The sequence below is a fragment of the Antechinus flavipes genome, chromosome 4 (assembly GCF_016432865.1).
Source record: "Antechinus flavipes isolate AdamAnt ecotype Samford, QLD, Australia chromosome 4, AdamAnt_v2, whole genome shotgun sequence".
In the NCBI taxonomy this organism is placed as follows: domain Eukaryota; kingdom Metazoa; phylum Chordata; class Mammalia; order Dasyuromorphia; family Dasyuridae; genus Antechinus; species Antechinus flavipes.
In genome coordinates, this window is record NC_067401.1 from 72,110,968 (window position 1) to 72,129,214 (window position 18,247).

At 31.7% G+C, this 18,247-nt stretch overlaps 1 protein-coding gene across 1 annotated transcript in view; it reads right to left on the reverse strand.

Moving 5' to 3' along the window:
• Positions 1-18,247, reverse strand: part of TLCD4 (TLC domain containing 4) — an 80,513-nt gene that overhangs the window by 16,739 nt on the left and 45,527 nt on the right. Inside the window, exon 6 of the mRNA XM_051993298.1 lies at positions 17,566-17,660. Coding sequence (XP_051849258.1) covers positions 17,566-17,660 — 95 coding nt within the window. The remainder of the gene's footprint in view (positions 1-17,565; positions 17,661-18,247) is intronic.

Below are 18,247 nucleotides of genomic sequence, written 5' to 3' on the forward strand. Positions count from 1 at the left end.
AGGAGGTGCTTGTTGAATTTTGTCAAGGCATGTGAAAATGCCTTGATATCTCTGATGATGATATACTCAGAATATCTCAGAAGATATCTTAAATTGCTTCTTAGACAATTTGGGAATGGCCGAACAAATTTGTGGGCTATAATGGCTTTTTATCTTCCATATGAAATGAAAGAGATTATTTCAGTGAATCCAGAAAAGTATGAACTGATACAAAATAAAGTAAATAGAACCAGGAAAACAATTTCAACAGGACAGTAACATTGTAAAGAAAAATAGCATGGAAAAATTTAAGAACTCTGAACAAAGCAATAACCAACCATCCCTCCAAAGAAACAATATTAAGACTGTGATACTAACAGAGGTAACAGACTCAAGGTGCATACTGGTCCTGCTTTCTGTATGGATTGTTACAAGTGTTTTCCACTCTTCCTCCCTTTTTCTCTTTTCTTAATGGAGGGAGGGTACAGTTGGTCAGGAGGGAGAGATTAGCAATAGCATTGCCAAAGAAGACACTGAATTTTTTTTTTTAAATGAGCAGAAGGAAGTACAAACAGGACATTTTTCAAAGTATAGAATTTAACATTCTATGTTGTTGTTTTTTTTAAAAGCAGTATGAAATAGAGACTCATAGTATCATATAGAGTCTGTTTTTGGGATTTTGCTACATGTATAGAAATGATCTTTTTGTCACTTTTAAAATTGAGACCAAGAAAATGTAAATATCTTTTTCCTGATCTTTGTAGAGGGAAACGTGCTTGTCTAGTAGTTCAAAAGAAACATTTTTTAAAAAGTCAATTGCACAAGCACAGCATGGAAGAGACTGCTGCCTAGATAATAATTCCTGTGAAGACTCAAGAATTTTAGTGGACTAAATTGAATTAAATGAATTAAACTCAATAGCTTAATACAGCAGCCAAAAGAGATAACAATCTGAGGCTACATTAATAAGAATATGCAAAAGGGGAAGAGAACATTTTTGTATCCCTGAGAAATTTGACATGCTCACTCCCCCCCCCCACCTCCTTAGTTGAAGTATTAGGTTCTGTTTTAGAGGTACTGACAAGTCATGTTCAAAGTAGTCATGAAGGGAAATCAAAGTTACATGAAATGACTGATTGAAGATATTAGGGATGTTCAGTCTAGAGAAGATAAGTCTTGGATGAGACAAAGCCTTTTGTTTTTAACTGTCTGATACCCTTATTACATCCTAAAATGCTATATCTTATATCTATGCTGGCATGCTATAGCTCCCTCCTCACTAGCTTCTTCAAGATGAGTCCTTAATGTCTCACCTAAACCTTATAGCTTCCCCATCATCTCATACAATGCACTGCACACAATAGGTACTTAATAATTATCTGTTATTTTGTTTGCTGACATAATAGCTATCTTCAGTATTCAAAATTCTATCATGTAGAAAGAAGCAGCATTGGAATTACTTTGTCTAGACCCAATGAGAAAAAAGAGAAGCAATGGGGAGAAGACTCAGAGGCTCAATATAAGACCAAACATAAGATTATTGACTTTGGGCTGCAAGGGATTTCTGAGGACAAAGAGTCTAACACCCTGATTTTTAGATGAGAGAACCCTATGGCACCAAGAGGGTAAAAACTCAAAGCCACATAGCTAGTATATTGTACAAATTGCTTTTGAAGGTGGTTTTTGGAAAGAGTATTTTAAATCAGCCCACTGATTTCAAATTTAGCACTCTCTCCTTAATAATTAAAGCAATACAAAAATGAAATGGGTTAACCTGGGAATTGCTGAATTGCTCATTACAGGAAGTCTTCAAGGAGAAGATAGATGACTGCTGGTTAGGGACATCATAAATCCCTAACAGATACAAAGTGACCTCCAAATTTCCTTCAAACTGTGACTATCTCTGGTTCTATAAAAGGATATACTTGTCATCTTTTAATTCACAAAAAGCAAAAATAATAGTAAAATGTAACATTTCTTTCCAGGTACCACTTACAGATCATTCAAAATTTCTCCAAAAATTAAAATAATTTTTGATTAAAGTGGCAGTGTGGCCTTATGGATATAGAGCTGGCTTTAGAAAGAATTTAGTTCAGTCTCTGATATATGCTGTGACCACAGACAAGTCACATAACCTTTTATCAACCCAAGTAATTCCAATTATAAATCATGATGATTTGTTTATCTGTAATAATGTAATGATACAATAACAAATTTTGTCTCCCCCCCCACTCCTGCTCCAATTTTTTTTTGACCAAGAGATAAAATTCATATTAGAATACAACCTAACTTTTGTAGGATTATAGATTTGGAGGGACAAGAGAGAGACTAAGAGCCATCAAGTCTATCTCCTTTCTTATTAATTTGGGGGATGAAAAAAGTGAATCCCAAAAAGGTTAAAAATCTTATACAGCATCATACAGATAGTTCCTCATGAGGGATTTGAATCCCGGCTCTTCTGACTGTAAGTCCAATGACCTACATACCACTCTATGCTGGTTTGTCATATGTGATCACAGACAGACATGCTGCAAAGAATATTTCCTTTGCAATAATTAGAAAACTCTCCAAAAGTTGCATATTGTTACAAGTCCACCAGAATCCTTTTTCTTCTGCCTAAACTCTTCCCTTAAAGGCAAATAAAAGTATCTTGATTTTAATGTGGTGAAGAAATTAAGTAACAGAAGTTAAAATCATAGTGAAAGAATTACGAATTTTTTTAAAAAAACTAGAAAAAAATTTAAAATTTTGAAAGACTTCAAAAATTTAAAACTATTTTCTAATTTGGAGGTGTCTCAAGAGAAAAGAGTATATAAGTAAAAGAGAAAGTAAATTGGGGAGAAAAAAATGAGGTCTTGATATAAAAAGCAATTAACAGTCAAAATATTTAGGAAAAAACTAAGGTAAATTTTTGAATGTAACTAACATTATTAACAACAATAAAGTATAAACAAGCAAGTTAGATATATACTGCAGGACAGCTTATGGTTAAGCTAAAAAATAGCAGGTTAATTTAAGCAGTAAAATGCATCATTCTGTTCTAGAAATTTTTCTTTTTCCTTTGCAATACTTTTCTACACAGAGATGTCAGAGAGTTAATTAAAAAGAAAAGTATTTCTCCAAATAAGGTATTTTCTTCCTGCTGTCACACTAAGGAGCTAAACTTTCAGGGCAATGGTAAGAGATGTTATTTCCTCCTTGGGTATGATCCCTCATCTCAAGGTAAATGATGGGGCATAGTTATGATAGCAGCACAGGTCTAATAAGTTATTCGACTTTTTCAAGCATGAATAACTAGAAGACATTATCATTAGCTATGTGAAACATATACTTAATGAAGCTATGAGTTCATCAATGTCTTTTTAATTTAAAATAATCTACTCATTTAACTTAAAAATAAAACAACATAATTCATAAAATTTATAATCACAGCAAATCGTCCAGCTAGTGTAAGATTTAAAAGGGAAGGAGCAATATCCTAAATAAAATAGATATGGAATGCTTGCTGAATAAATGCATAGGAAAAAATGAATAAGAAAAAATACGAAATTAAGGGACCACTTATTTTGACCTATTGTTTACTCAGGGGTATATCCTAAGTTTATTTCTCCTGCACTGTGCCCAATCTATACTTGCTATCTGCTACCTGTGGCAAAGGTATGTTCATTACTATGCAAATTTGAGAAAAGTAAAAGCCCTCTCAAATATTTAAATAATTTCTCAACTGTAAAGCAGTTGCAAAATGTTTCCACTCTTGTGGTTTTGATCTTTTAAAGATCACTTCTTCTGCTTTATACAAAATTAAAAATCCATGACCTAGTAAAACTAATTAAAATTTTTATTATGAAATTATCTTTAGTACAGAGTTCTTTGCTAACAACTTTCATCTCTTCTTCTGAAGCTTTACCCAGCTCATGTCATTTACCTGACAAATCCTAATAGCAATTCTCCCAGTTGTAGACTATCTTTTCCTTTCTCTAAAGTCCCATTAATATTCTGCATACCTATTATTAATAATGTATTTATTTCACGAGTTATTCTACATTTATCAAAGTGTTTATTACTGAATGCATTGTATCCCCACCTTCTAGTACACAAATTGTATGAAAGCAGGTTCAATTTCTGAATTATACATTCAATCAATTTCTAGCACAGTTCCCACGCGTACAGGAGGCGATAAATGCAGGGATATTCTATTTCTTCAACTCTTCTTCTCAAAATGCCATTCTCTTACATTTACATATGGCATCTTAGATAATACTGAATGTGATTCTTATTACCTATATTTATAAATTATGAGGTTTTCTTCCTTCAAAATGGAGCTCCATCAATCCAGATGAAACTATTTTCCTGCCTTAATTTCTTTCTAGAGCACTCTCAGCATCACTCCTCTACCCTCATCACACCCTACTTTACACAATATTCAACCATGTATTAGCTCTAGCATCAAGCACAGTACTGTGGATGTAGTAATTTTAAAACCTTTGCTGAAATGAACATATATTCTGATGAGACTTAGAATGGAAGGCAATAGCATGGAACAGTGAAGAAAGCTAACGACAGGAAGGACCAGCCTAGGATCCTGCTTTTAATATTTAATATACAAGCTATATAACCTCTCTAGATCTCAGGCTCTTCACACACTTAATAGAAGATAATAATAATGTTGATAATAATAATAATAGCCTACAAAATTATTGTGAGGCTAAAATAAGATCACAAATGCAAAACATTTTGGAAAACTTTTTAAAGATATATGCCAGCTGTTATTATCAATATTTTGTCTGTAATCTACATGAAGTGATTAAAAAGCTAATGATTACCTAGTAAACTCAAATATTTAAATAATTTCTCAACTATAAAACAGAGAAGAGTTGTAAAATGTTTATAATCTCTTGATTTTGCTCTTTTAAAGAGTATTTTTACTTTACATAAAATTAAAACTCATGACCTAATAAAATTAATTTAAAATTTTATTATGAAAATTATCTTTTTCAAAAGTTTTCCATAATGGCTTTAAATTTTTATTGCAATCATTTTTACTTTGATACTACGATTTCATGGACCACATTTCAACTTTTACTGTCACTTCTTATCACTTCTCACAATTTCAATAATATTATGGTTTATCTTTTTTTCATTCTTCCTCCTTTCTTTTTTTGCAACTTGACATATATTACACTTGCTTTTTCCCTTCTCTTTCAGCTTTGGTCTGCTTAACATTTTAATTTTTTTATTATATTTTTGCTTTGACAGTTCAGTTCTAGTTTCAATTTATAACTTCAACATTTCCCCCAAGGGCTTGAAGTAACTGACACTTTTGAGAAAAAAGTACTTTCATAAAATAAATTATTATTCTACTTCTAGAACATGGTTTTAAGATTTTGTCCTATAGCAGGAGTCTAATATCTTTTTTCAATCTAAACATGTAAAATCTGGGGAGAAAGTACATGTCTAATCGATACATGTAACACCTGAAAACACAATGGAACTGTACTGATTTCATTTTCATGTTTTTAAAAATATTTATATTTGTGTGTATACATATATACATATATTTCTGAGCAAATGAATCACAAAATAATTGATATTTCTTTATAAAGCTTATTATATGCTATGAAATGTAAGCATTTTCAATATATTTTAAATATTACAGATTTACAAAAACTTACAAATGAATTGCTTTCAAGTTACATTCATATGAAAATTGGGAGAAATTACTTATGTAGATTTTAAAAATTAGAAGGTGGAATCATAAAAAAGGTAAAGGTTTAATTTCTGGGAAAGGTCAACAAGTGATTTGAAAAGGAATAAGTAAGTTTTACAAAATATGCTTTTGTAAACCCAAAGTTAAGAATTCCAAAAAAACTGAGACCAAGGATAGATTCAAAATTAAAACTTACTTTTTAATACAAACATTTAAAGTACTTTTTCATATAGAAGACTGGAAATTCACTTGGGAAATAAAAGATTGAATTAAATTGAATTAAAAAGTGATACAAACATTTAAAGTATTTTTTCAATCTTTCCCAAGTGAAGAAATATGAACTATTTTACCAGTATATAACAATGATTATTTGGGTCTCTCCATATTGAAAACTGTCATTTTATTTTTAGGATCATTTAGTTAGAGGTGAAGACCATGTGTTCTAACTCTCTCGCTTTATACAAGGGAAAATAGAAGCCCAGAGAGGCTGAATATCCATCCCATGTACAAAGAGCTGGGAAATGAACCCTATGACTCCAAATTGAGCATGGAGTAATAATAGTCATTGTTCAGAATAAAACAGGATGCCCATTCTGTGTTTTCCAGCAAGACCAAGAAAAACAGTGAATTTGTCAAAATGAATATTCCACAGATAAAATTTCTCTTTTCTATTTTTTCCAAAACAATCATATAAAATTAACAGGATTCCTTCACTCTCTCATGTCAGGCACTAATTAGACTACTGAATAGAAAAATACTAAGGCTCTCACATTATTATTCTCGGAGGCATTCAAATGCCCGATTATCAAGGGGCTAATGTTCCCACTGTCCAAGCACTTTATGGCAAATACAGTCCATATTCTGATACTGAGCCAGCCCAAGAAAAAATTAATTTTAGCCTCTTGGGTTTGGTTTTTTATCATATTTGGTTGAAGTTGATAAAGAGGATCGTTTACATGCATGTGCATGTGTGTGTGTTATCATTATATACAGGCATGCCATTCTTAAAAAAAAAATGTAGGATAAAGATTATTCATAAAACCAGAATCATTGTATTGGTAAGGATCTTACAAATTGTGTAATCTCATCCTTATATATGATGAAATCCCTTCTACAATTTCATCATTTTGTTTCCGTCTTTCCCTCCTCCCCCCACCTACCAGTGTCTCTGTCTCTATGTCTATCCGTCTGTGTCTTTCTGTCTGTCTCTCTCTCTCTCTCAGCATTGTAGCAGATACAATGTTTAACCAATACATGTAACACCTGAGAACATGATTTCATTTTCATGTTTTAAAAAATATTTATATTTGTGTGTGTATATATACACATACGGACTAGTATAAAATCTGGGTTCAAATCCTGCCTCTAGCAATTACTAGTTGTGTCAGCATGGACAACTCACTTGACTTATCTGAGCCTCAGAATCTGGGGATAATAATATCTCATTACAACTTTTATATAATATATGATATATTCCAAAGTTTTATACAATATATACAATATATTCCAACATTTACAAGTAATCTGAGTTACACTGGCTATACTAGCATTTTTTTAGCCCATAATTTAGCCCAATCTATGGATGCCAATAAAATCACATCAAGCAAGCCTACTTGAGATCATACATTAATCATAGTCTCTGTATAGCTCTGCACAGGAAAACAAAGTAGACTGAATAAAAAGTAAATGTAACTGCTAGATTCAAAACACTATCAGACTTCCAAAAAAAATTTCCCATTCTACATCATCCAAATTCTCACAAAGGAGGAATATACTATGCTTAAAACATAAATACTTGCTAATACCTACCAGGCTAAAGGAGACTGGTATTAAAAACACTGAAAGGCTAACATTCTTTGTCAAGAAAATGTAAGAAAAAATTATTCAGTGGAGAACCTGTTATCTAAAACCATGAATTTAAAGTATTTCTTAATCTCAAAGACATACTCTCTAGTCTCTATCTTCTAAAACAATCCTGAGAATTACTAATTCAGTTGAATGGGACAGAGAACTGGTTAACTCCAAGGTGTATTTACTGTTTTAAAGGGAAAATTAAGATGACTTCTCTTAGACTAGATTTTTATTATCTTATATCAATTTTATATTGAAAATGTACTGATTTAGGTTGTGGCAAAATTCCATTTTGTGCTGTGCTTTGCCTACAATCGAAAACTTTAGCTTCATTCCATAAATTTGTATATATTTCTATTTTTGTTACTTTAAAACAACTTACTATTGTTTTTGATTTTTTCTTTTAATATAAACATTATTTACCAAGTCATTTTTTTTTGTTTTCATGTAGGTTTGTATATGTATTTATCACATATATTACATTATGACTCATAAATATAAGTAGTACCTTTATGGATTTATCTATAAACTTTGTTGCAACCAAAAACAATCTATTTTGTATATATTACATGCATTTGACAAAAGTATATTATCCAACTCTCTCATTTATTTTTCATGCTATTTATCAAGTCCAGTTTTTTAAATACAGTCTTTGAGGGTATATATTTATCATTTTAATAAACCTATTCCATTACTGTAATGTTAACATTTCTCAATTATGTAATGTTGAAATTCCCAAAATTTCTTTATAAATCAATAAATTTTGCCTTTATAAATTTACTTTCTATATATAATTAGGTTTACATATGTTCAATATAAGGAATATTCTATTACTTAAGGTAACTTTAAGTATAACATATGACCCTAAGATAAAAGATTCAGCACTGAAATGGACAGAGATTATCTAGTTTGACCAGTGATTTTAGTGAGGAAATAAGGAAATAAAGGTCCAGAGTTTAAGCAACTTGTTCAAAGTCATACAGATAGGTAGCAGTCATCAGAGGATGGATTTTTTTTCTCTTTAATGTGAATTTACTCCACTATAATTCTAGGCTTTCTTAAGTTAGCTGTAATATGATAAATTTATTCTGCTTTATAATTTTATGCTCATATACATCCTTTCATAGTAAACTTTCCTATATTATTATTTAATCAGCTTTTTTCCTTTTTATTGGGAGATTACCCATTCACATTCAATTACAAGTGATAAATTTGACTTCTCTACAATTCTTTATTTATTCCTTTCTACCAGAATTAATAACTTAACAATGTTCTTATTTCATTAATATGATTCTTCCCCCATATTTAACAAAATTTTTATTTTAATACTCAGCTCTCTCTCTCTATATATATATATATATAACATAAATGTGATTCCTCCCAGCTTATCTTCTTCTGGATTAAGACTAGAGTTTATAACTTTTTTCAATCCTTCTTCTTCCGGCTTTCTCCATCACTCTCTGTAAAATCCATTTTTTCACATAATATTTAAAGAGAATTCAGTCTTCATTTTTTTTTATCTTCCATCATTTAGAACTTATCAAATCAATTTCATTGTTATATATTCAGTCCATTATGCATTGAAATCTGAATCTAGTCAGAGTTACAAATATTTATTGATCAGAAGATTAAGTAATCTGAGTTTGTCCCAGAGAATTTTTTAATTTGTTCTTTTAAACCGTTAAGTAATTCAAAGAGCCTTAGTATTTTTGTTGTTTTCAAAGCAAAACACAACTGAGCTAAGGTCTTTTTTCTATGAATTGTTACTCAAAGTCATCTTGATTTTTAAATGTTCATCTTTTATTTTAGAATATAATGCTTAGCTTTCTAGGAAATTGATGTAGGGATTAAGTTTTATTCCTTAACTTTCTTTAAACCATCATTCTTTAGCTTCTATTAATTCTCATTTGAATGTTAATGAGTATTTTAGGAAGGGGAAGTAAAATGAGGGTTTTAGATTAGATAACCTGTAAGGTCTTTTTCTAACTCTATACACAAGATCCTAAGTCTCTCACCCACTTTGCTTATAGCATTATCTTCTGGTCAATGACGTCTTAAAAGTTTACAATATTATGCCTGAACTGAATCTTGAATGTTTTCATTTTAACATTTGTAAATTCTAACTACTCTCTCCCTCATTTCCACTGTTTCTGAGAAATGAAATATTCTTGTATGATTTATTGATATATATTGCCAAATTCTTTCATTTTTGACAGTTTTCAGTAAGTCCATAATTGTTCCTTCTTGATTTGTCCTCCAAATATCTCACTTTTATCTACACTGCTTCCAAACTTTTTCCTTCTGTCTCTAAATAATCTATCTCCTATGGTGGCTTTTCATCTCTTCCTCTTTCCAGGGAGAAAAGGGAAAAGAAGGAGGAAGGAAAGAAGAGAGAATGGAAAGAGAAAAGTAGGATATTTTCTAGGTTTAGTTTTTCTATTGCTAATGTTTCTTCCACTAATATCTTCCAGTAAAATAATTCTACATCGGTGCTTCTGCAATGTATTTATATTCCCTATAAATATTTCTAAACTCCTGAGCTTTATCTTTTCCTAGGATCCTCACTCTCTTCTCATTTATTTTCCCTAATCCCATTTTTAATTTGATTCCTGTACTTATCCACTTTATTTTGTCTTGAGAAAATGGGTTTTGTTTCTGATGTTGACAAAGATTAAATACAACTACTGATTGGGGAAGTATTTCTCAGTATTGAATCACATGATCCCTGTTCCCAGAGCTGGGACCCTGGGGAGAGAGGGGGGTCATATGATCTCTGGAGGGATGAACTTTGAACCCTGGGATACAGGAAGTTGCATGAAGTGTTGTTCCTGTGGGAGGCAGCCAACATTGATGACAATTGGTCAAAGATGGTTAGATGCTTTTAGTCTATCCAATGAAAAGGCTCCGGTCGTTTGTTTTTAAACCCTGGACGCTGGAAGCTGGCCAAATTCCAGGAGCACATAGCCAAATTGGGATTGCTCCCAGGTACGCCTGGGCCTCTCCCTGCAGGGATTAAATAAAGGCTTTCTCTTTGTACCAGAAGATCTCTCTGATTAGTTAATTGGGAAAGGGGGTCTTGCATACCACTTGTCCCAGACACTATTGACTCTACCGCTCCAGTGAAAATGTTTCTTCAAGATTGTCACTGATCTCTTAATTGCTGGATTTGATGGATTATTCCCGGTCTTTTTAAAAAAAATCTCTCTGTAGCATCTAACTGTTGACTATCCTCTTCTCCTGGATTTCTCTTCCCTAGAAGTTTATGCTTTCTCTTTGTTCTTCTCCTTACCTGGTCCTTCTCAGTCTCTTTTGTTGGATCATAATACTTGTCCCTCCTGGTAATAGTAGGTATCCCCTAAGATCTTGTCCTGGTTTCTTTTCTTTGCTCTTTCTATAATTTTTCTTCCAATTCAATTACCTTTATTTAGATGGCTCCCAGATCTATAAATCCAGTCCTAATGCTTAGGAGAAACTAGTCCTACATCAACAAGGGACATCACCTTGATATCTTTTAATCACAGGATCAACAAACATCAAAACAGAACTTCACCCCATCCATGTGCACTCCCCTTTTCTCCTATATACACATTCGGATATCACCATCTTTCTAATCACCAAGGTTCAAGCCTGTGAACCATCCTGCATTCATCTCTTGCTCTCATTCCCATATTCAATCAATTGTAAATCTTGTCAATTTTACTGCCCCTTCTCTCTAATCACTCAGTCACCACCACATTTCAGAACCCTCAGTCATCTCTTGCCTAGACTATTATAATGACTTCCTAATAAGTCTCCATCTCTAGTACTCTCCCCTTAACAAGCTGTCCCCTTTATAGAGGCCAAAGTAATATTCCTAAAGCACAGGTCTGACCATGGCACTTCCCCTACTGAAGAAACTTTAATGGCTCTTCCTACTTTTGCCTTTGGGGCAAAAAACAATTCATCAGCATGGCATTTAAAGTCTTTCTCCATCTGGCTCCAGGATACCTCTGCTACTTTTGTTGCACAACAGACCAATTGTTGTTCTAGCTAAACAGGTCTATTTGCTAATCTATGAACTTAGAACTGTTCTTCCCATCTCTGTGTTCTTTTTACACAGGCTGCTTTCCAAGCCTGGAATACAATCCTCCCTCCCCTCATCTCCAAGTTTCAGCTCAGGTAGTATCTCCTTCCTATCCAAATGATTATATTACGTTTCTATGTTGTATCCAATAAACAGAATATAAGAACAAGAACAAAAGAATTTTTTAAAAAATTGTGTCTGTATTTCCCACATCTAGCATACTGCCTTACTCATAGTAATTTCTTAGTTGCTGAATTGGGTGAATTCACTCTAAGAAGGCCATCCTACTCTCTCCTTCTAGCTGCTGTCTCTTACTGCTCCCTACTTCTAGTGACTTCCTTCACCAACTCTGCCTAATCTTCTGTCCAACTTGTAAAGTTTAATTCAAAGGTTACTCTCAAATTTTCCCCTTCTCAATCATACCCCTACTCTAAACAGGTAATGGCATCCTTAAGGTTCCAAGGAGCACTGAATGTTGTACCTAATACTAGAGGTATAGATTGAATAGATAGAAAATGTTGATCTTGGAGAAAGTAATATCTGAGTTCAAATCCCACATCATACACTTACTAGCTAAGTGACCATGGACAAGTTGGTTATTTAGCCTCTCTTAAGAGTTAGACCATTCATTATTTAGAAAATAAAATCTAACTATTAAGTTCATGAAAGCATGTATATTCTCATGAAATAAATACAAGATTTCACTAGTCTGACTAGACTTCTCATTTAAATCTCAATTAACTAATGTTTTAAAATTTTCTGGACATTTTAACAAAAACAAGTTACAAAGAAGTAGAAATAATCTAATTGCCATCACTGATGTCTAATACAAAGTAAATCTTGTTTTTAATACCAATGATAATAAAAGTAAATTGACATAGGTGGGAAGAGCAAGGGCCTGGTAGTTAAAGCAGGTTCTAGTTCCAACTATGTGCTACTTAACTTTATGATTCTGAATAAGGCTTTTAATCCCCATCAAGCAACAAGCTTCTTGATTATTTCTATGAAATAAGGGTGGTAGAAGAAATATTTTAAGGTCCTTTCCCAGATCTAAAATAATAAGTATCCAAAAGGTAAAATAAATCATTAACCACCTCTTGTTTATAGTTACTTGTTCCTGTTAAATGGTATATATCCGATTCTGACTAAAATACTAAAATACTTCATTAGTTCACTTAATCCTATAAAAGTAAGAATACATTAAATTTACAGAGAGCTATCTTAGCTTCACATCTCAGCCTGATAAATTTCTTAATAAGGAAGGATAGGGAGGAATGAAGGGATGGGGGGAAACTAAGTAAATGTCTTTTTCTTTATAAATCACTTTTTCACACTGTAGTTTCATTTTGTTGTTTCAACCAAAAAATAGTTATAGTCTAAGAGTAGGTAAATCTCTTCAGACAATATCTAACACAGACAAAATTCCACTTTGTAACTAGTGTCATAATTAAGGTGGGTTTTAAGACAAAATATAGAGTTCTTCTAGAGCTATAAGAAACCTGAAAGGATTATTGAGATATTTTTCTCAGCAAATTAAGCACCAGGAAAATGAAACGCTCATTCAGAACATACAGTTCACTATATATACAACCACATACATTACAAATACACAGAATTAAGAGATTTAAGAAGCTCATGCAAATAGGCTGTGAATAAAAAAGGAACCAGGCATCTCATGAGTAAACAAATATATTATTTTCAAGTGTATATAAATATAGTATTAAAAATTTTTCACTGGTGTAATATAATATTAGAGACAGGAAAGCAATAGCTCAGGTTTTGAAGTAGAAATAAAGGTAGCATAAATAAAGAAACTTATTGGAAAGAACAAAAAAATGGATTAGTACTGGATGTACTCTGACGCAATAATGAAATAATTTGGATTTTCTTAATTTTTATTCTAGAAAACACTCTAAAGGAACTATGGACAGTCCTATAATTATCTAATCTGGGCTACCAAAAAAATATTCTCGCTCAACCTGGTTTCCCTGGAAATAAAGAAAGAAATGAAGAAGGGGGGGGTGGGAGAGAAAGAAGGAAACAAGCAAGCAAGCAAAATCTTTTTAGAGTCTGAAAATCCTTCTTCCCTTCTTTCTGCAATATAAATATACTATCTTGCTACTCTATTCCCAAGGCTCTAAAATTTTCATGGCCAAGAGAAATACTAGGAAAAGACAAAAAAAAAAAAAAAAAAAGAGAGAGAGAGATACTGCTGAAAGATGATCATCACTTATGGGGGAAGAGAGCAAATGGATAAATAAATGGAAGAGCCAAGAGAAATCAATCTCCCTCATTTCCTCCCAAACACTTCCTCCTCAGATTTCTTAGCCTTGCTAAGAGAACTTCACGATCTTCCCAGCCTATGAGCCATGCCTCACTTCAACTCCTGCTGCAGAAACAAACATCCCCCATGTGGGGATATAATTTGACTGCTTAGCATTTCAGGGTGAGAGATGGGGGACTAAGGTATGGTTCTGAGCTTCTCAGTTGAGAAAGCTAAACAAATTTTCTCATAAGAAAACTATTATAAATGCTACATATAAACAGCAATTATTACACTAGTGGTATCTTATTTTTCAGATATATGAGTTTAAAGTCCTAAATTACAGCAGGAACAACCTAGGAGCTTCATTTTTCATTTGAGGTATTATTTATATGGGATGATCAAGCAGACCAGATCAATAATGACATAGACCAAGGCAATTTTATGAGGGAAAGAGAAGACAAAACCCACTCTGCTAGAGGATAAGTCATGATAACATTGCCTGGGGGAGTAGGAAGAAGGTAGAATCCTCACTGTTATTCAATTCAATCCTAAAGCATGAAAGCTAACAAAACATACTACAACTGCAGATGTGGCAGGAACTACACCTCATGGGAAAGTAAAGCAAAACAGCAGGGAAGGAACACCAACAAGCCAGCATCATTGAGCAGACTATTAGAATAGGAAACAGGAAGATTCCAGTTCTTATGCCCAGCATTAGCTGCAAAAACATGGACATGGCATCTGAAGAATCTGAGTTTCCTCAGGCGCAAAACAGGAAGAAATAAAATATTTGTAGTGCCTACCTCAGGAGGTTTTTGTGAGGATCAAATGAGATAAAGCAAAGTACTTTGTAAACTGTAATATGCTACATAAACATTAACAATAACAATTATAATTAGTATTACTATTACTATCCCCATAAAAGAATATTAAAAAGCTACCGAAGACATCTGAATTCTACTCCTACTCAAGAAACTGTATCAAAAGTTTGCAATCTATCCATAACATTGGATATACTCTTTTAAAAACAATACCTAAAATAAATGGATTCATTTCCCTCTTAGGCAACAGATTACCCTACAAAGTTTTACTTTAGCAAATTATCAAAAGAAAAGTTATTGAATCATCAGAGAATTGTAGCATTTTGCTATTTGAGGACAGAGAAAAATCCTTTTAGCCACAAAAAAAGAAGTTTCAAAGTACTATGCATATATTCAGGTCAATAATTAGTTGCTGTTGCTACTGTTTAATCCAATAAATTTTATGGTTGGAGAGAAAATACCATACTGAATTCTCAAGACTTTATTCAAGATATTAAAGCAACTCTTTGAAAATAAAGTTTCCTACCTCTCCCAAACTAAAGGATAGCTAGATTTTATTTTTATGTAGGAATGTTTAAATATGCATTTCTTGGAAAACTTTGCTTTCCCTTGAAGTTGTCTAATGTAGGGGAAAAAATCTTTTTATTGGAAGCAAATTAAGGTCAATAGCTACCTTGCTTCTTGAAGGTGAAATTCTAAATGAGCTCAAAAATAAACTTCATTTCAAAAAGAAAACTTATTATAAAAATCTTTGTCATAAACACTACAAGGTATCAAATTGATTATTTTCTTAAAATGAAAATTAGATACATATTAAGAAGAAATGATGATATGAAAACACCAGCTTTCTGAGGCCTAGGATTCAGAAATATCAACACAAAAGCTACAAAATAATTATTTCATCTTTCCCACGTGAATTTTGACAAGTAGATGTGCTTTTGCTACATTTTTAAGTTTGTATCAAATATTTGAAATTTTAATATTTCTAAACTTTTTCTTTTAGATTTTATAACAGATTCACTTTTATTAGTATATGCTACATTAAATCAATGAAATAGAACCTTAATATATCAATACTCTAAATGACCACTAAAATTAAATCTAATTTTTATTCATCAATATTATTTAATAAGAAAAATAAGGTAATTGAAAATTAGACTCTAACATCCACTTATTTTTGTTAACAAAAAAGGCAAAGAATAAGGTACAAAAAGAATCAGTACCCTTTCCACATACATAATGTTTAACATGCAAGTTCATGCAAAGTCATCATTTGTCAAGCCTGTGATTTGTAAGAGTCATCATGAGTGAAAAACAGATTCATAAAATATTAATATGAATTTATACTCAAAAATATTTTTTTTATTGGGTCATGTTGTTTCCATAGCATATGTTATTATTGACTTGTGTTCAGAAAATATATTTTCCTTAACTTATTACACATACACATTGTCTTTCTGAAGAATGTGCCTATCTTTTTCTTAGTTATACTGAAATGGAGATTAATAACAATAATAGACTGTGTTCCATATGGATTTTATCAATCAGTGCTTATCAGTATAAAGTAGCAATATATCAAATAACTAAGGTCAAAAGAAAGAAAATTATTATAATATTATGATCTGATTTTTGAGGGGATTCTATCAGTAGAATTCCTATCATGTGCAATACTACAAAATTATAAAATTGAATTCATTATTAGATACTGAAAAAAAAATAACATTATATATAAAATAACAAAATGACATTCTCACTCTGGCCTATTACCAAAAGAGTGAAGAGCTTTCTGCTGTAGCAGAAATTTAAGTCAATATGGTATCTTATGTTAGCGACAGCTAGAAATAAAAATACCAAGAACTTTTCTACTATGCATTTCTGTTACATTCAAAAAAAAAAAAAAAAAACCCAAAACAAAACATCAAAACCCATCTTAACAGCTGCTAACATTCCTTCATTTAAAGTTTTATGAAATTCTATAGTAGAAAACAAAATCTAAAAAAGGAAAAATCCGTTATGATACAGAATGAACATTCACTCACAAAACAAAGGGGAGGGAAGGAAACAGGGCTAAAAAGGCAATTTTCACATTTAAGCTTTAAAAGTAAAAACAGAGAGCATATCTTGCCATGTTGGTTTTGTAGAAATCTTAGAAATATTCATTGTTTCTAAATTTATTTTGCACTTACTAGTATATCTCATGTGGGAGCAGGCATAGAGATGTTATTAATGTCATTTATATTTGAAAGAATAATTTTTATATGAAATAAAAATAAGATTTCTTATTTTACTTTAGTCCTTTTTGATAAAAGTAACTTTAATTTGCTTATTCAATCCTAGAACTCAGATGAAGCTCTAGGAATCCAAAAAATTCCAGAATTAAAATATTTATCATAAGTATGTTATTAAGTGGGAATGATGATTTGAATTATTTTATAAGAATCTGCAAATGCCTGGAGCTATATCATCATAAATAATCGTAAATTATCAGAACTACCAACAATAGCACATAGCACATAGCCAGGTCTCTAAAAAGTCTTAAAGTTTTCTGAATAAAATTTCAGGGAAATATATACACCAAATTTTCTCAGAGTTTATTTAGACATATACAATACTCAGAAACTCAGACAGACGGACAGATAGATAGAGACATACATATGCTGAAATAGACAGACTCATAAATTCACAAATCCTGTTATGTACATAATACTAAAATTCAAACTTATCAACATTGTGGAAGTTTCATTAAGGTGATTTCAGTGTTCTTAGAATATTCCTTTTTTTTTTAATTTTAAAGTTACATGTTTAGATCAATATCCACCCTTAGTCACTATTCCCAATCTTGTCTGATTGTTAGACTATTGTAATATATGGTACTCACCAGTACAAAGTAGTATGCATATAAAGCTGCTGAATGGTGAATGATAAAAAACTTATCACCTATGACTTTCCAATATAAAATGATAAGAAACATATCTGTAAAAAGGAAAAAAATGACCAAAATGAGGGATTGGATACATAAAAAACTTGCATCACTTCAGATTTGCTCAAAATGACTTATTACCTGTGCTTGATCAGCAGGACATGTCAAATCAAAATGACAGAAATTATTAAATTCTGGGAAATGCATATAGAATATATAAAATACAGAATTAGACATAGAGAAGGCAAATGCTTTTTTGCTACAATGAATCCATATTTATTACTTTCTAGAAGCAAGTTAAAGCAAATGGCTACTAGGGGTTGCTAGCTTATTCCAGGTGGGAAAATGCAATCCATCTGACTTAGAGATATGTCATTAAATGGGAAAAGCTTTTTAATATTTGATCTTTCATTTAAATTTGAATTTGTGATCTAAAGTCATCAAAGAAAAACATTATGAAAAGAGCATCTAGACTATTTTTTCAAGTTTAATAGTTATCAAAAGATTTAATCATAAAATAGAAATACAGTGAAGAGGTCAAAATACCCTAAAATTCCTCTGTGAACATTTTCGGACATAAAGGATTTAGTTTAAGAAACAATAATTTTCAATATTCTATTTTTAAAAATAGGGGGAAATG